Source organism: Balaenoptera musculus, chromosome 9 (assembly GCF_009873245.2).
Source record: "Balaenoptera musculus isolate JJ_BM4_2016_0621 chromosome 9, mBalMus1.pri.v3, whole genome shotgun sequence".
Classification (NCBI taxonomy): domain Eukaryota; kingdom Metazoa; phylum Chordata; class Mammalia; order Artiodactyla; family Balaenopteridae; genus Balaenoptera; species Balaenoptera musculus.
In genome coordinates this window covers 71,874,953-71,900,204 of record NC_045793.1, presented here as the reverse complement: position 1 = coordinate 71,900,204, position 25,252 = coordinate 71,874,953, and the positions used below count along the sequence as shown (strand labels likewise).

General features: G+C 33.5%; 1 protein-coding gene across 7 annotated transcripts in view; it reads left to right on the top strand.

Annotated features, from left to right (window-relative positions):
* The window catches only part of SNX13 (sorting nexin 13), a 143,883-nt gene that overhangs the window by 79,831 nt on the left and 38,800 nt on the right, over window positions 1-25,252 (top strand). For 3 of the 7 annotated variants that reach the window (XM_036863039.1, XM_036863037.1, XM_036863035.1), the window contains 7 exons: window positions 1,899-1,998; window positions 2,891-3,084; window positions 9,376-9,480; window positions 10,096-10,228; window positions 15,062-15,099; window positions 19,266-19,335; window positions 23,380-23,552. In XM_036863039.1, the coding sequence (XP_036718934.1) occupies window positions 1,899-1,998; window positions 2,891-3,084; window positions 9,376-9,480; window positions 10,096-10,228; window positions 15,062-15,099; window positions 19,266-19,335; window positions 23,380-23,552 (813 nt within the window). Of the gene's footprint in view, window positions 1-1,898; window positions 1,999-2,890; window positions 3,085-9,375; window positions 9,481-10,095; window positions 10,229-13,991; window positions 14,057-15,061; window positions 15,100-19,265; window positions 19,336-23,379; window positions 23,553-25,252 lie in introns of those variants that run through there. The other 4 variants (XM_036863038.1, XM_036863036.1, XM_036863041.1 and 1 more) reach the window with 2 other exon arrangements.

Genomic DNA, 25,252 nt, shown 5'->3' with positions numbered 1-25,252 from the left:
AGAGGTGAATTAGAAACTGTGATTATAGGTAGCTGTTTGGAAGAGTTTCATAGTAAAGGAGAAGCAGAGATTTGGGGCTTTAAAACAGAAAAAAACATTTTTTAGTACCTTTAGTTTTTAGCGTAGTCACCTTTTTCATGCTGGTTTTCTATTGGAAATTTATTTGTGACTCTCTGGTCTTGTAATTTTGCAGTGTACTTAAATTCCTTAAGGAATGGAAGACTTATTTTTAAAAATCTTGAGTTTAGTTTGCTAGTTTAATTATAACTTACATTACTTGAGGCCCACATTTGTCATTTATATGTGTGTGCGGGTGTATGTCTGTCTGTCTTTGTTTCAGTTAACTGTATTTTAAAGTGAGTTTATACATGCATGTAAATTCAGAATAGAAGAATAATACTGTTTCACTTGTTCTTACTCTTTCTTTATCTAGTTACCTTACCTAGATCTTAAGAGTTAATGATCCATAAGCATCATTATTTAAAGTCTGTTTGCCTAAACACTTTCCGATATTGAATCCTTTTGAAATTTTGAAACCTTGTTTGGAAGCTTGTCAATTCTATTTTGAATATCAAGCTTTACCTTTTTTAATAGCTCAAGTCATACAGTGTTTTCCTTTGGAAGAAAACTGAGACTCTTCACAGAGATGTAGTTTTTTAACCATGCTACTTATCTTAAAGTCTTAGGAGGTGCTTTATTCTTTTTATCAGAAATAAAGTGATAGTGAATACTCTTTTCTATTCCCTATCTATAGAGGTGCTGCTGGACAGGAAAAAGAGGTGATAAAATCTGAGGAAGGAAGACTTAGGAGAAATCATGTGCTGGGACTAGATTGCTTTACCCCAGACATTTTTAAGTTGGTAATCTGTTAGTATTAAGTACTTATATGAAGGAGAGATACTAATTACAGAGAAAGCTTTTTTCTCCTTTTTTCAAATCATCTTCCTTTTCCTTTATGTCCTTTTCCTTTCCTTCCTTTTCCTATGCCTAATTTAGTATCTGCCCCTGAATAAGGCAGCCTGTCTAACTTTCAGAAAGCCTGTGTATCTTTTTTTAAAAATAGAGGATTGTGAGATATGGATTTGGGAACGCAGAGAAGCTGGTGAAAATCATTCCCGGAAACACTGTAGGTTTTTGTGGAAGGGGCAGCAGGTTTCGAGGACACTGACTCATTCTAACCAGCTTTGTGACCCCAGGTAACATTTCCAATCCTCAACTTTCTTATCTGTTGAGTGGGATTGGTAATATTTATCCAATAGGATTGCTGTGGAGATTAATGAAGTAATGCGTATAATGCACCTAGCACAATGCTGGACATGTAGATTCTCTAAATTTGAGCCTGTTAAAAAATTTTTTTTCACCCTATGTAGGTAGTTACCTGCTCTCTTGCTTTGAAGTATATGTAATTTACTATTTAGGTAGACTGAAAAGAAATACATTTTCTATAAAGATTATAGACTTTTTCTCCATTAGGAGCAGATTAACTCAGGAATATTTTCTGTTTTTCCAGTAGATAGACTTCAATCTGTACTTGAAAATATTGGGATTTGTTTATTCTTGAACATCAAGGGGATCCAGATATCTCCTTTAGCCCCTAAAATGTTCATTTTTGTTTGGAATATGTAGAGATAGAGAATCCATGAAAATACATTTAGATTTATCTTTTCATTAGAAGAAATGAGTGCTTATCATACTTTTAATGTATATTTACTAAGCAGCTCTTAAAATAACTCTAGGAAATTCAGTGAGCTGATACCTTTTATTGGGCACCCACATGCACAAGAAGAGAAACCTTTATTTTTATTCCATTTTAACTTAAATTTTTACATCTGTTTAAAGATCTTTAACCTAGTGAGTGAATAGATGAAATATTAATCTACATTAACTTTTATTTGTAGGAAATAAATACTGTGAAACTGGCAGCAAACTTTGGGAAACTTTGCACAGTCCCCCTGGACAGCATTCTTGTAGACAATGTTGCACTACAGTTTTTTATGGGTAGGTAAATCCATTTTATAAAAATAATATAACCCTTGAAATTTTTAATAATTGTAAATATTGTTAAATTTTAAATACCTGATATTAGGCGTGGCATATATCTCTCTTCCACCCCTTATTCTCTGAAATACTCCCTTTTCTTGGAAACCAGAGAGATTTATTTTGTTGTCGAGGAAAAAAATGCTTATTTTAGCTCCAGTGTGCATTTGCTAATCTGCTTTTAAATAAACCCCAGGAGATTCTACTATGAATTTAAATTTAAGTTATTTGAGAAAGAGTACTTTATCAGGAATACGTGGTATGTATAACCTGTGTATATCATTTTGGTGCATGAATGGGGGAGGGGCTTTGTTTTTATGCCATTTTAATATATAAATATTTATTAATTTTATTAATATTACATCAAAATTGCTTTTATCTGGGGGACATATCCAGCAAAACTCCTTGATTCTTCATTTTCATGATCAAAAACAAATGCATGGCTTATTGAAGAACCCAAACCTTATTTTTAATATTTATGATAGTAGTAATATTATGATTAATAATCTTTGTTGAGAATGGAAGCTGAATGTTGGTGAAGTAGTTTATTTCTGATGAAGCCTTCTCTGGCAGTTTTATCCCCTAGAGATATTTTAGTGAAAAATCAGATTTTTTTTTTTTTTTTTTTTTTAAATATGTGCTTCCATTTGTTTTTTCTGCATAACTGGTCTTTTCAGCCTAACCAGTTTATGATATAACTATTTTTTTTTAACCTCAAGCATTTGCTAAACATGTTCAAAATGTAGCGTTTTAAGTATTTGAAACTTTAATCCTTCTTAACTTGTCATACAGCTTTATGCACCCAAAAATGTGTGACTTTAATATCTGTGTTGTTACGGATTTTGTTTGGTAGATTACATGCAACAAACTGGAGGTCAGGCACATCTCTTCTTCTGGATGACAGTGGAAGGATACCGGGTTACAGCCCAACAACAGCTAGAAGTTTTATCAAGTCGTCAGAAAGATGGAAAACATCAAACCAACCAAACCAAAGGTCTTTTAAGAGCAGCTGCTGTTGGAATTTATGAACAGTATCTATCAGAAAAGGTGAGAATATATTTTGATTACTGTTTTCTTATCTTCTCTGGCAGTATCATTAATAATGATTTTTGTAGTACTTGTAAATATCCATTATTCATGCTGCTATGCACAACTGCCTTACATTGCCTTATTGTGTATTATCCTCATTTTATAGGTGAAGAAACTGATTCAATTAGAAAATTGAATTAACTTGTCCAGGGTCATGCAGTTACAAAATGACAGTTAAAATTCAAGGTCACATGCACTGTAGATAATAGGTAGAAAGTAAAAGGATGGAAAAAGGTAAACCATGCTAACAGTAACTAATATAGAGCTGGTGTGGCTATACCAATATCAGTAATAGATTTTAAGACAAAAAATTGTTACTAGAGAAACGAGCATTTTATAATTCTGAAAGGGTCAGTTGATGAGGATGATAAAACAACAAAGCCCCCACATACATGAAGCACAAACTGACAGAATTGAGGGAGAAGTAGACAATTCAGCAATAATAGTTGGAGACTTCAATACTCACTCTCAAAAACTGATAAAACAATTAGATAGAAAATGACTAAGGATATACAAGAATTGAACAGCCCTATAAACCCGTTAGACCTCTCCACATTCTCAGTGGCTTAACTCAACAAAGGTTTATTTCTCTCTCATGCCACAGTCCAACGTAAGTCAGTGAGGCAGGGTGAGGAGTGGAGAGCGAGAAGCAGTGAATAATAGGGGGACCCAGGCTTCCAGACTCCTTTATTCTTAAAGTTCATTTACTTTAAAGTGACTTCTGGGACTTCCCTGGTGGTGCAGTGGTTAAGAATCCTCCTGCCAATGCAGGGGACACGGGTTCAAGCCCTGGTCCAGGACGATCCCACACGCCTCGAAGCAACTAAGCCCGTGCGCCACAGCTACTGAGCCTGCGCTTTAGAGCCCGCGAGCCACAACTACTGAAGCCCACACGCCTAGAGCCCGTGCTCCGCAACAAGAGAAGCCACTGCAATGAGAAGCCCGCGCACCACAAAGAAGAGTAGCCCCCGCTCGCCGCAACTAGAGAAAGCCCGCACGCAGCAACGAAGACCGAATGCAGCCAAAAAGAAAAAAAAAGACAAGAAAACACGGTCCATCAAAATTTGTGGGATGCAATTAAAGAAGTGCTTACAGGGAAATGTGTAGCTTTAAATGCCTAATTAGAAAGAAGAAAGATCTCAAATCAACAATCTACATTTTCACCTTAAAAATCTAGAAAAAGAAAAGCAAGACAAACCTAAGCAAACAGAAGGAAGGAGGAAATAGTAAAGATCAAAATGGAAATCAGTGAAATAGAAAACAGGAAAACAATAGTGAAAAATCAGTACAACCAAAAGTTGGGAAAAGAACAACAAAAGTGACAAACATTTAGCTAGATTGGCCCAGAAAAAAGATACAGATCACCAAAATCATGAATGAAAGAGGAGGCATCACCGCCAACTCTATAGAAATTAAAGGGACTATAAGGAAATATTACAAACAACTTTATGACAACAAATTTGACAACTTAGATGAAATGGGCAAATTCCTGGGGAGACACTAATTGCCAAACTGACTTAAGAAGAAACAGAAAATATAGTAAATAAATTTAATTAATAATTAAAAATCATCTTTCAAAGAAAAGCCCAGGCCTAGCTGGTTTCACTAGGTATGAATTCTATCATACATTTCAAGAAGAAATAATACCAATACTTCACAAACTCTTCCAGAAAATAGAAAAAAAAGAAACACTTCCCAACTCATTTTATGAGTGTGTCATTCTCATATCAAAGTCAGACAAAGACATCATTTAGAAAACTACAGACTAATATCCCTCATGAATATGGACACAAAAATCCTCAAGATTCAAGGTTACTAACACTCCAGTACTTTTAATGGCTATGCTATACCTTTTAATTTATACTTAACACAAATATTGTATTTGAATTTTAAGTATGAATGATACTTGGAAACTGCTTATTTGTGCATTTGCTTACATTTTTGCCTTATGAAATATACCCTACTTAAAAGAGTACACAGTTTTGAGAATAGTAGTATAGCAAACACCTTTATACCCCATCCAGCTTTAGAAATAGAGCATTCATTATATTTTTAAAGATCCCTATATATTATCTACCTGTCATTACTTCCTTGCTTCCTGATGAAGCCCGTTTTCTGTAATTATTCACTTGCTTTCCCATACAGTTTTTTTTTTTTTTTTTTTTTTATTTATTTATTTTATTTTTGGCTGTGTTGGGTCTTCGTTTCTGTGCGAGGGCTTTCTCTAGCTGCGGCGAGCGGGGCCCACTCTTCATCGCGGTGCGCCGGCCTCTCACTATCACGGCCTCTCTTGTTGCGGAGCACAGGCTCCAGACGCGCAGGCTCAGTAGTTGTGGCTCACGGGCCTAGTTGCTCCGCGGCATGTGGGATCTTCCCAGACCAGGGCTCGAACCCGTGTCCCCTGCATTGGCAGGCAGATTCTCAACCACTGCGCCACTAGGGAAGCCCTCCCATACAGTTTTATTATACCTGTATGTTCTGAACAATATTACTGCTTCAGCTTTCTGAGATTTTGACATTACAGAAATGTCAGGAGGGGCTTCCCTGGTGGCTCAGTGGTTGAGAGTCTGCCTGCCAATGCAGGGGACACGGGTTCGAGCCCTGGTCTGGGAGGATCCCACATGCCGCCGAGCAGCTAGGCCCGTGAGCCACAATTACTGAGCCTGCGCGTCTGGAGCCTGTGCTCCGCAACAAGAGAGGCCGCGATAGTGAGAGGCCCGCGCACCGCGATGAAGAGTGGCCCCCACTTGCCGCAACTAGAGAAAGCCCTTGCACAGAAACGAAGACCCAGCACAGCCATAAATAAATAAATAAATAAATAAATAAATAAATAAAAAAGCCAGACCCTTAGCTCTTTAAAAAAAAAATGTCAGGAGACAACTTGAGACATTTGCCTTCCAGATGGCTATCATTGTTTCCAGTCATAGTAAAGATGCCAACGTTGGCCTGCAGTAAATCATATTTTCAAAGAATGGGACAAGAATAATGTCCTTCTCTCATTTGAAAATGCATCAAGGATGAGTATGGTGAAATAAAGTAAACAGAAATTTATATGCTTTCTCTAAAACTATTGAATGATTTTTGAAGGAACTAAAATAAACCTTGAAATGGATGGACCGAACTGAGTTCTTTATGTGTAGGCTGGAACAAAAACTCATATAATGAAAAAAATGACTCACTTTTTGTAACTAAGGCTATTGAGAACTCAAATATCATCAGAAAGGAACAGCTAGTTTAAAGAGGATTTTCTCACTTTCTTTACTAAAACTATAATTTCTTTGAAATGCACCTTTATCACGTTTAAATGATCTGTGTGTTTTAAAACCATTTTCCTTGAAAAGGAGAGGTTTAACTTATGACATTCATTATGCTTTGAAGTACTTAAAAATGGGCATTTTAGACATGGGTAGCCTGTATGATGAATTCATAGATGAAAAGGACCTGATAGACAAACAGCTGGTCTATGAAACAAACCTGTAGATACAAAGTTGATGGACGTTTTTTTGGAGAGCTGGAAACAAACCCCTACAGGTCTAAAAACCTGTTTTTAGTGAGTAAAATCCCATTATTCTTTGCCTAAATGATTTTATTGAAGGGATATTTAACTTGGTGTCATGCCATTGCACTGGTTAGAGAAATAAGTGTGATATGTAGGCTTAAGAGCAGAGCTGAAAGTCATAGTGAATTTTATTTTACAATTGATTGTACTTAAATTATACCACTGCATAAAATAACGTCCTGAAGGCTGCAGGCAGATCAGAGAAGTATCGTTTAAAAGGGCAACACAAAAATACCCTACAAGATCATGGAATAAAAAGAAAAGTAATTGTTTACTTTTTATTAAATATAGATATATCTAATTAGTCCTATTATATGTATAAATCTTTTAAAAACTCTTACATTTTTATATTTTAAGAATATACAATAATAGCGCCTGCAATATTTAGATTTAAAAGTAAAAAGTTTAAAATATGTTAAAATAAGTTGCTGTATCAGAGTACAGAAACATTAAGTATATTGTTTAATATTCTCAAACATTATTTTTTTGATTAGTCCAATTAATTACTAATTGCCACTGTTAACTAGTCCTTTTGTTTAAATAACTACATTTGTGTAACAGAAAAGTAAAGAATACAGATTAATAGATAATTTTGGGAAAACACCCATTTTTGTGTTTTTATGTTAAAGAAGTAACAGATACGTATAAATATTTCTTCCATATTACTTTTTTTGAAAGTTGGGCTCTCTGAACGTTTTGGTCACCCTCTTCCAAGGATGAGGCTTAATCCAATTCTATATACCTGAGATTATAGAAAAAACTAAACTAGATAAATAGATAATGTTATTATTTTCAAATTTTTCTCTTATTTCCTAGAAACTGAGTTTTACTGAGCTTAGAGGGCAAATGAAAGGACAAAACTAACTTAAATCTTGTTCCTCTCTGATCTTTGTCACGTAGTTGAAGTTGTTTAGTTCTCCTGTTCTTAGTTCGGGGGAAACAAAAAAACACCACACTCGTACACAAACAAATAGTAGGTAAGTATCCTTCTCTTCCTCCTCCAGAAAAACCCCACACAAACCAAAAAACAACCACCACACGACCTACTTGGGTTTACTACCAAGAGTGTTGGATTAACAAGGGAGCATTAGAAGTTGTGTAGGCCTTTGCCTCCTGTTTACTTACTTTAAAGAAAACTAAAAAAAAAAAATTTTGTTCGAGTATACTTGATATACAGTGTTGTGTTAATTTCTGCTGTACAGCAAAGTGATTCAGTTATACATATAAATACACATTCTTTTTCATATTCTTTTCCATTATGGTTTAGCACAGGATATTGAATATGGTTCCCTGTGCTATACCGTAGGACCTTGTTGTTTATCATTCTATATATAATAGCTTGCATCTGCTAATGCCAAACTTCCAATCCATTCCTCCCCCATCCCCCCTCTCCTTTGGCAACCACAAGTCTGTTCACTATGTCTGTGAGTCTGTTTCTGTTTTGTTGATAAGTTCATTTGTGTCATATTTTAGCTTCCGCATATAAGTGATATCATATGGTATTTGTCTTTCTCTTTCTGACTTAACTTCACTTAGTATGATAATCTCTAGGTTTATCCCCATTGCTGCAAATGGCATATTTCATTCTTTTTTGTGGCCAACTAGTATTCCATTGTATATATGTATCACATCTTTATCAATTCATCTGTCGTTGGACATTGAGGTTGTTTCCATGTCAGCTCATCTGTCGTTGGACATTGAGGTTGTTTCCATGTCTTGGCTGTTGTGAGTAGTGCTACTTTGAACATGGGGTGCATGTATCTTTTTAAATTATAGTTTTGTCTGGATATATGCCCAGGTTACTTACTTACTTTTACTTCTTTTCTTGATATATCTTCTTTTCTGTTCCTTAGATAGTGTATTAGCATAGAGAAATTACTTGAACAATGCATTCTTTTGGTACTTTCTCTAAAGGTTACCATCCTTGTCGCTCATTTATTCTCCACAGCCTTCAGAACTAAAAATACAAAAGTTGACATGCCAAAGATGACCATATTTCTAGCTTCTCAGTGTTATTTTCTTTCAGTAAAGTGATTTTTCACATTGCACATCATATTTTATATTTCTGTGTAGTATCTGTCACGTTATGCACCTTGAGATGGAAATTGTTGGAACAAATTAACTTTTCAGATTTTTTCCATCCTGTATCACGCTGGAACTTTGCTGCAGTATTATAAAACCAAATTAAGATAAGCATAGTCTCTTTTAAGTGCCATTCAAAAGGATTGTTTCTAATGTTAAATGATAAATAACAAATGGCTTATTCTTTTGGTATTTTATTAAATACACATCTAGGACTACTGAGTGCTCAACACTAACTCCTAATGACAGAGTTTCCTATGTGCTAGACACATATGCCTTACGTAAATCTCTTTTCATCCTCATAATAACCATATGTGGTATTTACCACCATTTTGCAGATTAAGTGAAGCCTAGTGAGAGGTAAGTTGCTCGGCAAAAGTCAAGATTTAAATCCATGTTTGTCGAACGGTCGACTGTGTAGTACCTGATGACAAGAAGGTTGTAGCTCTTATTTCAGCCTTTAAGCATCAGGGTGTCATTTACAAACCAAGGATTTTCTGGCATTTACTTTCAATAATATGATTCCATTATTCTCCTACTATTAAGGCTTAACTTGTATTTAGAAATTCCAAAGATCAATACTACTGTTATTTTTCTCTGTTTGTCAGGCATCTCCAAGAGTTACTGTTGATGATTATTTGGTAGCAAAATTAGCAGATACTTTGAATCATGAAGATCCAACTCCTGAAATCTTTGATGACATTCAGAGGAAGGTATTATGTACAACATTTATCATTATATCTTTCTCAAAAACAATGTATATTTCTATATGCATGTAATTTGTTTATAAAAGGTTATTGAAGCATTATGAAAGTACAGTGGTAACTAAAAAGATGAGTTATGGTAATAATATCAGTACTTCACAATTACAAAAAAGGTAGGTCAGTTTTTCTTTGTTTACTTAATTGACAAGTGAGAAAAATCCTTAGCTGGGTTGTTTAATTTGAATCTGACTGAAGGGCCAGATATAGATTCTAGAATTTTATGAATTGATGATGTAGAAATAACATGATTCATTTATTTGAATATGTGTCTTGAGCCTTTATGTGTACTTGTTTCTTAGAGAGTACTACTTTCTGGAACATTTTATATAACCTGCTGTCGTGTGACTTGTGTTGCAGTAGGACCTGTTTCAGTACAATTTGGGTACTGGAGGGACCAGAAAAAAATTATTAGTTGTGACATAGTCTTATTACTGACATCTTGTTAATGTGGAGCCTGTAATTCATTACAGTAAGACCTCTATCTAGTTTTTGTTGAAATCTTATTAGTGGAAATCAGTGCATTATCTGTATTAATGATTGAATATCTTGATTTATTTCAATAAGGTATATGAATTGATGCTACGAGATGAAAGATTTTATCCTTCCTTCAGACAGAATGCACTTTATGTGCGCATGTTAGCTGAGCTGGATATGTTAAAAGATCCTAGTTTCAGAGGATCAGATGATGGTGATGGAGGTAAGGTGGCACACATTGTACATTTATGTGTATATGTATATTCCTGTATATATTCTGCTTACCAGAAAAAGTCCTTTCAAATAAGATAAAAAATGTTCTTGAAACCCAAATATAAATTGTAATATATTAAAAAATCTGTAAATAAATGACAAAGTTTACTTACTATACTAAATTAAAATGTTAAAATTTAATAACAAATTTGAATGTAACTATTGAAAATAAAATTCTTAAAGAAGCATGTTTTCTTGAGTTGTGTCACCCCAGTGTTTTTATGGTAGTTTCCCTTTTGTTTATAAGTAATAATATTCATGACTAGCAATAGAATTATTGAGAAGATTAAATGAAATAACAAGTGATGATTCTGAGAATGTACCATAAACTATAAAACATTATAAAAATACAGTTTTTTCTCTCTTTAATTGTACCCTTTTCCAAATCCTGCACAATATAAGCCAGAAGAAGCTACAAGAGTCATTTATTCCAATCTTTCAGTTTTTTTCTATCTACATGGTATAGTAAAGAAAGCAGACTTTAAGAGTCATAATATTTAGATTTTAATCCTTTTCTTACTGCCTGTGTGATGTTGGCCAAACAATTTCTTTAAACCTCATTTTTCTCAGTTGTAAATCTGGAATAATATGCTTCTCATAATAATATCTTACCTCAGAGTTGTCATATTTTAATGGAATTCTATATATAAAAATGAAATATAAACTAAAAAACAAATATTAGTTTTTATTAGTAGTAAATAATTTGTTATTTAAGAATAGTGGGAGAGGCAGCCCTTAGAGTACAGTTTGCAGATTTTAGACCTGATGACCATTTTACTTGTGATTCAATTCAGAAGTACTTATTAAACTCTTAATTAAATATCTCGGATTTGATAAACTTTCTAGCAAATAAGCAATGTAAATACAAAGTAAATGGGAAAGATTGGACTAAGAAATTATTTTAAGAGAGTGCTTTAATTATGCTCATTTACTTATAAATAGATTTTATGGACAGAATCACTTGAAGTTGGAGATATAATAGATGTATTAGATAGTGAGCACTGCTTTAAAAAATACCTCTATTATGGAAGCTTTCCATCCTCCCCTCTTCTCTACCCATCCTCCCCACTCCCTAGTCTATATTAGTGAGATTTTACTTTTTATTTAAAAATTTTTTTTCTATAATTTTTTTTAACATCTTTGTTAGAGTATAATTGCTTTACAATAGTGTGTTAATTTCTGCTTTATTACAAAGTGAATCAGCTATACATATACATATATCCCCATATCCCCTCCCTCTTGCGTCTCCCTCCCATCCTCCCTATCCCACCCCTCTAGGTGGTCACAGAGCACTGAGCTGATCTCCCTGTGCTATGTGGCTGCTTCCCACTAGCTATCTATTGTACATTTGGTAGTGTATATATGTCCATGCCACTCTCTCACTTCATCCCAGCTTCCCCTTCTCCTTCCCCTTCCCCTTCCCCGTGTCCTCAAGTCCATTCTCTACGTCTGCGTCTTTATTCCTGTCCTGCCCCTAGGTTCTTCAGAACCATTTTTTTTTTTTTTTAGATTCCATATATATGTGTTAGCGTACGGTATTTTCCTCTTTCTGACTTACTTCACTCTGTATGACAGTTTTTAGGTCCATCCACCTCACTACAAATAACTCAATTTCGTTTCTTTTTATGGCTGAGTAATATTCCATTGTATATATGTGCCATATCTTCTTTATCCATTCATCTGTCGCTGGACACTTAGGTTGCTTCCATGTCCTGGCTATTGTAAATAGAGCTGCAGTGAACATTGTGGTACATAACTCTTTTTGAATTATGGTTTTCTCAGGGTATATGCCCAGTAGTGGGATTGCTGGGTTGTATGGTAGTTCTATTTTTAGTTTTTTAAGGAACCTCCATACTGTTCTCCATAGTGGCTGTATCAACTTACATACCCACAACAGTGCAAGAGGGTTCCCATTTCTCCACACCCTCTCCAGCAAGATTTTACTTCTTAAATAATCTAAGAAATCTAGTTGTAGAAGTTTCCATGTTGTAATAACTTTTATATTGATTGTTTATCTAATATCTTGGTTATTTGTAACATTGGGATAATATTTTATTAACTGGATTTGATTGCATAATTGAGGAAGTGGTTTTTTCTTTGTTTTTTTTTTTTAAAGCACTTCTGTGGGAGCTGAATAGTAAAATTCAGTGTACCTCAAGTTTGTTATATAGTATATCTATTTACTGTCTCTTCTGAAAAATCTTTTGCAGAGCTGCTATGAAATTTGCAGTAGGAACTCTACTTCCAGAAAGGACTATTTAAAATGTTTTTATTGTTTATTTTCTGTCTACTTTAGAAATTTCCTTAGTATTGTGAAATGGATTTGCTATCTGACCCAGAATCAAAGAAGATAAATTGAATCATAATCAGCTAATATATGAGTGTCTAAGTATTATATAATGATGACAGTAACAATATATTCTCTGGGAGTAGGTTTTGATCCTATAGTGTAAGAACTTCAAAGTCTTCTAAATCGACTTTTAGCTTCCATTTATATTTGTCTTGTATGCAACTAATGGAAGCAAATTATTTATGTTGTCTCAAACTTCTCAAAACCTCATACTTATTTAAAACACAAAGTAGATTAGAAGTTTTTTTTCTGCCACTAGTTTTGATCTGAAGTAAATGTACTTCTCTTATATATCAGTCATTGGGTAGTCCCTCACATCGGAATCATTGATTGTAGTTTGGAATTAGTGTGTGTGTGTGTGTGTGTGTGTGTGTGTGTGTGTGTTTATATATATATATATATATATATATATAAACACACACACACAGACACATCTTTTGTCTTTCTAGGACATTGCTTTTTAACATTGTGTGTCCTAATTGATGAGCTTTTATATATTTTATAACTGAGAAATTGCCTAACCCTTTTTTGAAACGATTTGAAAAAAGTATGTGGAATGATGGGTATAATATGAAACATTATTATTAAAAATGGCAGTTAGGTATTTTATCTTTGTCAGTGTTTAGGTTTTAGGCACTTGCGACAACTTTTTCAAATAGTGATGCTTATGATTTTCTTGTCTTTATAAGATTGTTTAATTAAAAATAGGCCTTTCTTAAATCTTCTGGTTATAAATTCATTGTCTGACTTACAAAATTAAGCTTCCTGGCACTTTGTGTATTTTTTAAAGTCCTGAAGTTTTGGCTACTTTTTAGACATTTTGAAATAATTACCTAATCTAGTGTTTAATGTGTAGCTGATTATAAGAAAATGCAGCCTAAATTGAGCACAGAATTAGTGGGCCAAGTCTTACCATGTGTAGTAGTATCTGCTGGTGGTTTTTCTTTGCTGTGGAAGAAATTTCATTCCTATTTAACTAAACTTCTCTAGGTAGGTAGGTGGCTGGATGGCTTGCTTACCCATGCTCTCTCTCCTCCTTGCCTTCCCTTTCTTCCTTTTCTTCTTCTTTGTTCGTGATTGCCTTCTTTAGTTAGTTCAGCTTTAAATTATTTTAAGAGTAGATTTTTTTCCTTTATTAAAACATACTTTCACAGCCTTTTAAAAATATTTAAATTGTGCTGTTTTAAATTTTAATTTCAATCACGTTTTTCTCATCACGTCAAACAATAGTTTCTTTTGTTTTCTGATATTAATAAGCAGTTCTTAAAGTTTTGATTGAATGTGGACCTAGATTGGCTTTAGACTCTATTTCTGGATCTTATTATTGATCAAGAAAGTAAACTATGCCTTGTTTTGCTCCTAGTTTCTCTTTTAATTTGACATGTCTTTGGTGGGAAGACTTAAGAGGTGGGCAGACCACAGAAAGAGGTAGGAGGCATATAATTGAATAAGGAGGTTAGAGAACTGTTTGTTTACTCATTTTAATTTTCACCTTGCTGTTAACCAAGGGGTAATCCTAGGTGGGATTTCCTATTTTTGTGACCAAAGTTTTGAGGAACTGAGAAATGTCCTTGGGCATTTAGAGTTGTTGAAGTTGGAAAGCAACACCAACTGCCTATTTCAAGAGTAATAGAAATTTCCTTTGAAGACCCATCTAGAGATCCAAATTATGAATAATCTCTTAAGGGCTACAAACCATACATTAAACTGTTTATGAATATTGCTTTACCATATATTCATTTGTGTTTTTAACAGAGGGACATCTTAATTGGTAACCTAATTTGCTCAGATATAGACTAAAATTCTGAGGAAAAGATATTAATTTTAATAATTGACTTACTCTCTAACGTTAATTTTTAAAAGTAATTTTAGTTGCTTTTTAATTAAATGACATTACACATGGAATTTTATGTATCTTTTGTTCTATTAATTGTATATTGATTTAAGAATCTAGATTTTGAATATTTTTGATCCAGATCAACCAAGAATAAGTAAACTTTATAGATATATTAAAAGTCAATCTATCCTTCATATTAAAGAATAATTTTATTTGTAATATTAATCCAGTGGGACAGAAATAACAAAATACCTCTGACATTTCCTAGTGGACTTCACTCTGCAGTGTTTACCTCATATCTACATTGTATTAGACAACTTAATATGATACTGTGAGAATAAAATATATAATAATTGCTTTCCTGTACATAAATACCTTTTTGGGCGGGGAGCAACTTGGTACATAACTATTTTCACTGAAATATCTGGCTCGGAAAACCATGGGAACAGGTGTTTGGGAATAGTGTACCACAATTTACTGTTCTGTTGTATCTTGGCTTGTGTGACTTTTGTTCTTGGTGTTTGAACCTTAGATAGATAAAGCACTGTTTCCAAAGTTTTTTTACTGTATACTAAGTTGAATTTCCCTTCTCACAGAATCTTTTAATGGGTCTCCTACAGGAAGCATAAATTTGGTAAGTACTGTTATGAGTACTTTAATTAATAAAGTGGCCTGAAAACAATATGAAAGACTGAGCCTTAACATATGTAAATAAATGATGTATTAGAAGTCCCCAAGTCATCCTTTGTAAGAAGTTGTTATGCTTTTAAAGAAATATTAAATTCACAAATAAGGGATCTGTGAATTAGAACTTAAAAATGACATGAAATTTATTTTCATTTTAAAAAATGTGCTTAAGCCACACCTGAATGATTTAGTTGCAGGTGATTAAAAAATGATTTTATTATTTTCAACCCCAGTATTTAATATTTGAAAATGACTCTGATCAGTGCTATCATGGGCAGTAAATTTGTGACATATAAATGTTTACACTGGAATTAGTTTTTTCTTCTTGTATTTAGAAAAGAAATATAAAATTAGTTGGGATATCTGAAAACTTAAAAGATATTTCTTATAGTCTATACTATAAAAAATTCAAGTTATTGTAAAAAAAAACTTTTTTAAGCTTAGAGGGTTTTACAAGAATTAAGCAACTGTATTCTATGATTACAGGTTTAAGAATGACATGTTTTTAGCATATAAACTGTCATTGACATTTCATATATTCAAGGCAAAATGTGAAACAATGAACATTTCAGTTCTTTTATATATCCATCCTTGCCATTGAATACTTTATTTCATAAAATGCTGCTGGAAAGAAATATTAGTGTTCTATGAAAGTTTCAGTCCAGAATTCGTGGGGGATGGGCAGAGATTGTTTGCTTTGTTTTTCCTTCGACTACCTACAACATATTTTCTTTCAAACTTTTTGTAATAGCTAAATAGTTTAGAGGTCCATTGTCTTATGTTCCTCAGTACTACATTTATTTGTAAAATTACTTTATTGTATAAATGTTCTATTATTGTGCAAAGTATAACCTTTAACAAAACACTAAAGCAAATCAGCCATATGTCATATATTTAGTAACATTTTAAATGTTTTCCTAAATTATTTGGTATCATTAGCATTTACTTCTCATATTCCACAGAGTTATAACGAAAAGGAATAGCTCCTAGAGAATGAAGAGTGTTAGCAATATAATGCCCATTATATAGAAAAAGTTTCCAAATGTGATGAAACTTTTCCTTGGTTTGAAATTTTTTAATATTCACATTTGTAGTGCTTGTACAAGTGTTTGAACACTAGTAAAAAATATTTTTTTTCCTCATTCCCTATTGGGAATAAATGCTTTTTCAAAGTAAAGGAGATCCCTTTTATCACATAGTGATATAAACCAGAACAGTGTGGATTGAAAAAGGTCACACTTGAGGTCAGTGACTTACAGTTTTTTGGTTTTCACATAAATCTGTTAAATCCAAGCTTTTAAGTAGCTAGACTCTTTTTGATTCTTTTTTTTTAATACATAGACAAATTTTAATGAACAGCTGCATTTTAAAAAATAGTTTAAGATTATAAAGAATTGTTTTAAAAACCATCAGATATTTTTCATGTTTGATGAAGATAACATTTATTAATTGTATTAAAATTATAAACTAGATCATAATAGTTTATTCCAGTATACTAAGCAAAGAAAATATTTAATGTGGTTTACTCATTTTGTGATTGAGACTGACACATAAATTATAAACATTTTTAGAAGTGCCATTGTAGTTGTGTTTGCTCAATTGATTATCATAGTAAATTTGAATTTTTGGTTTTTATCTTAGCATAGTGTTAAAAAAATAACACCACTTTTTTTTTTTTTTTTGGCAAGGAGTTCAAGAATCTTAACCCAAGAATTACTTTACAAACTGATTTTATTTCAGGACAGCATTAATGCACTTGTTTAGAAATCACAGTTTTCTATGACTAATCAATACTTATAGTTCTAAATCACAATGTAGTTCTGTAGTTACTATTTCACCAGTTGTAACTTTATGTAGTCTACTTGATGTTTACATGTGCATTGTACTTGTGACTAATGGTTAAGAGATATCTCATTGGATTTTTTAAATCATATTTAATGAAAATAATATTACTTGCATATTTTAAATGTGCTAAAAAGACATTTATATATTATACAGAGTTTTTCAACAACTTCTGGGTTGCATAGTATATAAGATGCTAACATGTTTAAAGTAATAAGTAAGCGGCATTTAGCTTTTTAAATGTTACCTGCAAGGGAAGGTTACCAATAATAATAATGTTTTTTTGAAAAAGGTGATTGTTTTATATTCCCTGTGCTAGCTTGTAATTAGAAGAAGATTACAGTAGATAACAGTCTTAAATTTTGTAGAATATTCCATTTCCTTTGGGGCTTCTATCTTTCATGTAAAAATAATACTAAAACAAAGGTCGTGCTGTTTCTGTCAAAATGTTTTATTGTAGGTCAGGTGAGCACTTAAAAAAATAAGTGCATTCTATTTCTTTTCAAAGTATTTTCATTCACTTTATATCCTGATAGAGTTGTAGAACAGGTATTACACCATTATAACATTGGGAAAGCTGAGAAACAGGAAAGACTAGTTGATATGGCTAAAGTCTCTTAAGGTCTCAGTGGTGAAGCCTGGACTAGACCTAATTTAATTGAATGGTTCTCCCACTTGATTTGTGGTTAATCTGTATGGAATTATCAAATTTTGCTTCTCCTGATGATCAGTCTTTAGTAGATAGAATTTTGGCTTTCTTCTTGGACTGTAATTGCTTAATTTAAATGGCTTTATGTCATATGCATGGCTTCATTTAAGTCATTTAGATGACTCTTAGTAATAACTGGTAATATCACATTAATACTCCAAAGTTAATTCAATCCTGTGGTTTTCAAAGTGTAAAATATGTCTGAATCATATAATGTCTGTGTGTTATAGGTCCCCAAGACCACTCCTATGTTCATTGATTTACTAAGAGGACTCACAGGTCCCAGCATAGTCATACTCACGGCTAGAATTTATTACAGCGAAAGGATATAAAGCAAAATCAGGAAAGGGAAAAGGTGCATGGGGCAAAGTCCAGAGAATACCAGGCACAAGTTTCCAAGAATCCTCTTCCATGGAAGTCACATAGGACAGACTTAATTTCACCAGCAGTGAATATGACAACATGTGTGAAATGTTGCCACCAGGAAGGCTCATCTGACACTAAGTGCCCAGGGTTTTTATTGGAGGCAGATCACACAGGCACCCTCTGCCTAGCATATACTAAAATGACTCCCAGAAGGAAAGCAGGTATTCAGCATAAACCACGTTGTTTGTACAGATAGATTACATAGAGTGAGCCACTCTTAGCAGTTAGGGAATGGTGGGAACCTTTTCTAAATCTTAATTTCCCAGATATTGTCCAAGGGCCAACCTTGCAAGCAGTTCTTTCTAAGGAGAGCAACTTCAAGTCTGTTGTGTTAATTCTTTTCCTTACAGTCTGCCTTCATTATATGCGTTATGTTCCCTTCTGTGTATGTGTGGGTGTATGGATATGTAGCAAAAAAGTTTTAAGTTTAGAGCTGAAGTCTATAGTTACAAAAGATTTATTCTGAATCGATCAGTAATACTTTTTGTTTATGGAATAATTTTTGAAAATTAATTATTTAAAATATCTTAAACTGTAGATTCACTTCATTTAGTAAGTAATCATAATAATGGCTAACATTTTTGTGTTAGGCAGTCTTCTAAATGTTTTACATGTCTTTTCATTTAGTCCTCACATAACCCTTTGATGTAGGTACGATTATTCTCATTTTATAGATAAGGAATCTAAATTAACTAAAACTATTTCTAAGTTAACAAAAGTGTTAAGTTAAAGAATACAAAGTTGACTCTAGTATATTTCAGCATTAAAATTGAAATGTTGATTTAAGAATATGTCTGCTTATTTTTATCCACATTTTTTTTTTTTTGCCATGTATTGAATATATATAATTGAGAAGAAGCAAATTATAGTATGTGGGCAGGTAATGAAGGAAGAAATAATCTGATGTATTAAGTCGATTACTAAATTACTTTGTTTTATAGTTTCTTAATCTTAGGTTCTCTCTCTCCTATTAGTATAAATAGGATTATTGTTTGGGGGGGAAGATACAAATAATATAAAGCTTACATAGGGCAAAGATGAGTAATGTTATATATGATGTAGAATTCTTTAACACTTTTTTTCCTGTAAAATTTAACAATTTTGTGTGTTCTGATTCCCCCCCCTCCACCACCCAGTCTTTAGATGACCTTTCAAATGTATCTTCTGATGACTCAGTACAACTTCATGCTTACATTTCAGACACTGGTAAGAGACTTTGTGGTTTAATTATTACTTAAAAACTATTGACTATTATTAGTCCTACATTATTTTCCACATTTATTTTTATAAATCATTTTTCTGTTCTGTAGTCATGTTTTCAAATTACTTTTTTTCTGTAGCATGTTCTTCATTAAATTCTACGATGTTTATTATTATATGGGTGTTTCCTTTCTTAGGTTGTCACTGTTATCATTTGAAAAAGGTTAAATTTTAAGCATTTTGTCATGGCTAATAAACTTTGAAACCAGTCTTCTTTTTCTTTGAGTCTAGTTGATAATTGTCTGCATAATTTTTATTAAATTGTCTTGGGGCAGATTTTAGTTTAATATTTGTTTTCATACATGCAAAGTCAGATTAGATATCTGGATAAATGAAGTTTTTTGGTATAGGAGTTTATAGAAGTTCAAGAAATGCTTGGATGAGGTGAGATTCATGACTGAATCAGCATATGTGCAAAGTGGCTAGTGAATTGAGGAAAAAAATCAATTTCCATCATTGTTATTGGGTTATTAGATAATGCCAATGACGGCTTTCTTATCTGGCTTCTCACTATTCCTACAATATAGGAGTGTGTTTGTCAGATTACATACTGAAGTATAAACGTACAGATAAATACCTCAGTTCAATTTCATACTTATAATTTAGATGATTTGAAAAGAGATTTAATAGTACAAGTGTAGTTTTAAAAAGATCTTGCATCTATTTTTTTAAGATCTTTTCTTACTTTTCACTGGAGCTGGAGTCTAATTTTCCATTGTGTTTTCTACCAGATTTCTGTAATAAGTTATCTATAATTGCTCTTTCAGTTTTTCCTTTACCTTTTATAAATAGTTGGTGCATACGTTGCTCTTAAAGGTCATTAGATAACACTCTTGTCAATAAAACCAGAGGGTCTTGTTGCATTTCTTTCTAGCTTTTGATACATTTGTCTCACTTTTTCCTTAAAATTTTAAAATTCTTTTAAAAAACTATCCTCTTTGTTGAGTTGTCTTCTAAATATGAAAGCCTTTGTTAAAGTGCAAGCATTTAGAATTTGTCGTTTTGTTTCTTTCTTTAAGTCCTTAAACTTTTGTGTGTAGAAGAAGATACTAATGTCCATATTTCTTATGTGGATCTTTCTCTTCTCTGAGGGTTCTAGTTTTCTAGCTGCTTTGTCCATTCATTCAACAAGTATTTATTAGCTTCTTAAAAGATATGGAAGCATAACACTAAGTATTTTTAATAAATTGTAATTTCTGTCAGACAAATTTATGTATAAACACTAAAGAGGCAGCATAGTATGGTGGTTAAGAGCACAACTTTTTGTCCAAATTGCTTGGGTTCATACCCCAGCTCTTCCACCTAATAGTTGGGTGAACTTGGATGAGTTCCTTAACATCTCTGTATCTCAATTTCCTCATCTGTAAAATGGGATATTAATGATAATGATAAAAATAATAATACTTGCCTCATAGGATTGTTACGGGACTAATTAACTGTATTCGTAATTACATGGTGGGCATTATATATTAGTGTTTGTTCAATAAAGATTTCTTTTACGAGTTGGGCTCTAGAGTCTCTTTGAGTCTGGATCCCATGTCCTTAATATCTGTATGACGGAAAGTAGAACTTAGGAGTCCAGTGCAGTGCTATTTAAGGAGTGATCCATGGACTACAGTGTACTGGCTTCTTCACTGAGAAATCTTGTTTTAAAAAATATTGGCTAAGTTAGGCAATGTGCTTAGTGATGAGATTTATTTATATTCTGATCCTAGTTCCTTGTCTGGTTATGGATTAGTAACAAAGAGGTTTCGCATCACCTGTTATGAGTAGTAACATTGTCCTAATGCAAATAAAACCTGTTATTTCCACTATAATATCTCACCATCATCTCAAAATATATGTAACCTCATTATCTTTTAAAATCAAATTACCTTTCTGTCTTAGTGCTTCTTTTATAATAGCCCCATTGTTCTTCCTATTGTGCATGCATCCTAGTCATGATCTCCCTTGCCTATCAATTTGTGACAAATCTGATTATTCTTTTTTAGAATGCTTTCTTACATTCCTTTGTTCTTTCCGTTTCTATTTCTTGCTATTCTCCTTGTTCTTATTAACTCCTAATTGGTTATGGTTTGCTGCCTAATTGGCCCCTGCTTCCTATTATCCTTTCCCAAACCTATCTTGAACACAGCAGGTAAAGCCATTCCCTTGTTGCCTTGCTAACTCTGTTGAGTGATGGTGGTTCTCTTGTGTGATGAAAAATTGTTGTACACTTTGTTCCACATAGGTCTCCGAGTGAAGGATATTTGAAAGAGGGGAACAGTGAATAATAGAGTTAAAGCCTCTGACAGCAAGATGACCCAAGTCTATCCCTAGTCTTCTATTTTGTCAAGTCAGGAACACTGATATTAGATGGTAAGGGAATGAAGGACAATTTTGAATAGAAAGTGCAAATCTTAGAAAAATTTTAATGAAAGTCTGGGAGAGGTTTCTGTCCAACTACATTTGCCAGTATAGATTTGTAGCTGTTATATTATTAAAATAATTTACTAAGAAGCTGCATGGACCCTTCTTTGCCTAATTATATACAAAATACAAATATTTAGTCAGCTCCAAAGCTTGGCCACTTTTTTTTTGTAATTATGGATCAGTATAATCTATTATTAGAAGAGCAGTTTATACTTCTGGTCAACATGGTAGTCTAAACTGCTCTGGGAAATCTTGCTTCCCACACATCGAAGGGCTGAAAACAATAGAATAAAAATAGCTAAAAGGGGAAATCTACAGGTGTAATAGGCCGTGAGGAAAAGCAAATTTAGGGAAATGAAGAGGAGTTGAAGCCAAGGAGCCTATAGGAGCATGAAGACTGCTGTCTTGATTTTGACAGCATTTGTATGCCTTCAAATTTAGAAGAGGCAGGATGGGCTAAGGCAAGGAGAAGCTGGAACACAATCATTTGCATAAACCCCAGAGTCACAGAGGGTGGCTTGATGTGAAAGAGGAACCAGAACTTAGCCTACTGTCAGAGGAAAGAACAAAGAATGTCAAGGTCATGGCTGGGAATGGTATCTATCACCCATATGAAATTGAAAGCCTGTCTTGTATTGTGACATCGGTGTGTCTAGATTCAGCCATCCTCAAGTGGTTGTGTACCACAGGGTTTCCTAGCCCAGGAGTCTGTTAAAAATATTCGTAGAGATAAAATGAGGCAAGAATACCACACTATAAAAAAAGAACCATATAAAATTATAGAAGTAAAAAAAATTAGCTATTGAAATTAAGGTGAGTGGATGAATTAAGAAACAGACCAGGTACAAATGAGTGGAGACTCAGTAATGATCTAGAAGAGAATACAACACAGGGGGGAGAAATGGAACATGAGAAAGACAAAATGATTCAAAATACGTCTTTTTACTCAAGATTAGTACAAAATAGGAATAGGTTTTGTTTTTTGAGACTGCCTGACTTGGATGGTTTGTGTCAATTAAGTAGGAAAATGACTATTTAGAACAGTCTTCAGAATAAATTACACTTGTAAATTGTTGAATATTTTAAACAAGAAAGAGATTTGCCAAAAGAGCAGATAGATCTTATCCTATAGCTTTTGCTTGCTGTTCAGTTAAAAAGCTTTCGAGTTACAGCTGAATAGTGAAGGCTAGTACAGAAGGTTATTATTTTGTTTCTGTTGTTTTTCTTCTATTAAATTTAAGAGACTCTAATACTATACTCTGAGGTGGTACTGTGTTATCATAACTAATAATAAATAAAAGCTCATTGGGAAGAGAGTCCAAAGTAGACATCACTGTGTGGTTGGCAGTATCATCATAAACTTTTAGGTTATTTTGTAATGTAGCCATCATATATAACACATTATGGATGTGAGTACAGAGGATGAGAATCTATTTTATCCTTTGGTGACATCCTTTTGTCTCAGTCTGTCATTTCAAATTCTTCTTCATTTCATGTTCTCCTTTTTGTTTGTTTTTGTTCTTCATCTTCCTCCTTTCTGTGTCTTTTGTTCCTCTTCATTTTGTTTTAAATGACTAGTATATGCTGACTATGACCCATATGCTGTGGCAGGCGTTTGTAATGATCATGGCAAGACATACGCATTATATGCCATCACTGTGCACCGGCGCAGTCTAAACAGTGAGGAGATGTGGAAAACCTACCGTCGTTATAGTGACTTCCACGACTTCCACATGAGGATCACCGAACAGGTAATGAGGTTTTTAAAGTTTGTGTACTTTACATTGTTTCTTGATTCCATGTTTGATTCTAAATAGCTCTGAGTGATGCTAAGGTATTGAGCAAAGCTAAGTAAATAAGGTAAGAATTTTTTTATAAGCAACATGAATGTTATAATGATTTTGCACATTTAACCAGTAAATCAAATTTTAACCAGTCTTAACTGTTAACTGGACTAGTGACAAAATATCAGTGGTATACCTTGGAAAATTAGAATAAGTGTATATTTCTGATTTTAAGAGTGTGTGTATGTGCTGTGCTTTGCAGAGGTATTTGGGTTTGGTTTAAAGTAGGGATGGGGATCACTGGAAGGCATTTGGTGGTTTTGTTTTTGGCAGTATAATTTAAAGCTATGGTTATTTTAAATGGCGTCCTTTTCTAAGTGTTAACAGTTAAATCCTTGATCCATTAAGTTATGAAGAACCAAAATCTAAATTAAATTTAACATTAACCAAATAATGTTTTTAATTCTTACCAAATATAACCGTCTTGTTTCATAGAAGTATGAGGACTCTTAAACATAACGAATATAAACAAATTATTTCTCTGTTTTATTTTTTATTAAATATTCTTTTCTTTTTAACTTAGAACAAAATAACTTATCACAGGATAAACTGGAATAGGTGTTCTGTGAAATTTATTTTAAGTCATGAGGATCTTTCATTCAGGGTTTTAAAATAAACAATTATTATTAAGCCAATAAAATAATCATAATTAACGGTGACATTTGATTGGGTGGACTAAAGCTTTGAAATGACATTTTACTACTTAAGTAATCAGAAAGTATATTTTTCAGTTAGGGTAGTGGAAAATATATGGTTGGCACCATGATAATCTCATTAAAATACTTCGTGAATAGAGTGAGATAAACTATTAATAGCTTAAAAGTGTTTAGAGACCAGGTTAAGCCTGGTCTCTAAACACTTTTAAGCCCATATTAAAAGGACTGTTTTAAATTATATTCATAAGGAAATTAATAACTTTGGACATAACTGTTCTATTGTTCTTGTTGAATAGATCTTTTCTTCATGTTTAGCTTGATTTGTTTGTAGAGGTGAAAGAATTTTCTGCCCCACATTGAAGAAATAATTGCTTTGTTTACTTTTTCTATTATTACCTGTTTCATATTGTTTTAAAATCACATACCTTGGAGCGTCTAGGTTGGCAAACACATGGTATGCTCAGACAGGGCATGGATGCTCCATGCCCTTTTCCATATCTTCTTATTCATCTCTTCCATCTGGCTGTTTTTGAGTTATATCCTTTTACAACAAACCAGCAATCTAAAAAAGTCTTCCGACCCCTGGCCTGGCTTAGATCATCACCGGTGCTACTGCTGTCCTACATTCCTCCCAGATCACATGCCAGCCTCCCACTGCTTCTCAGAGCTCGATTTAAGTAACCAAGAGGCTCATCTCCTGAGTTTGAGAACTTCCCTTGCTCCGCTGTCTTGTATTCCAGATTGTCCTACCCATCTTGCCTATGAGACCGTGAGCTCCCTGAGGCAAGGATCTCATCTTTCTTATACTCCATTCTGTCACCTGCACCAAGAACAGCCTGGAACGGACTGTGTGGCTGACAGGGTCTTCGTGCTCTGGCCGGGTGTCAGGCCTGTGCCTCTGAGGTCGGAGAGCCGAGTTCAGGACATTGGTCCACCAGAGACCTCCTGGCT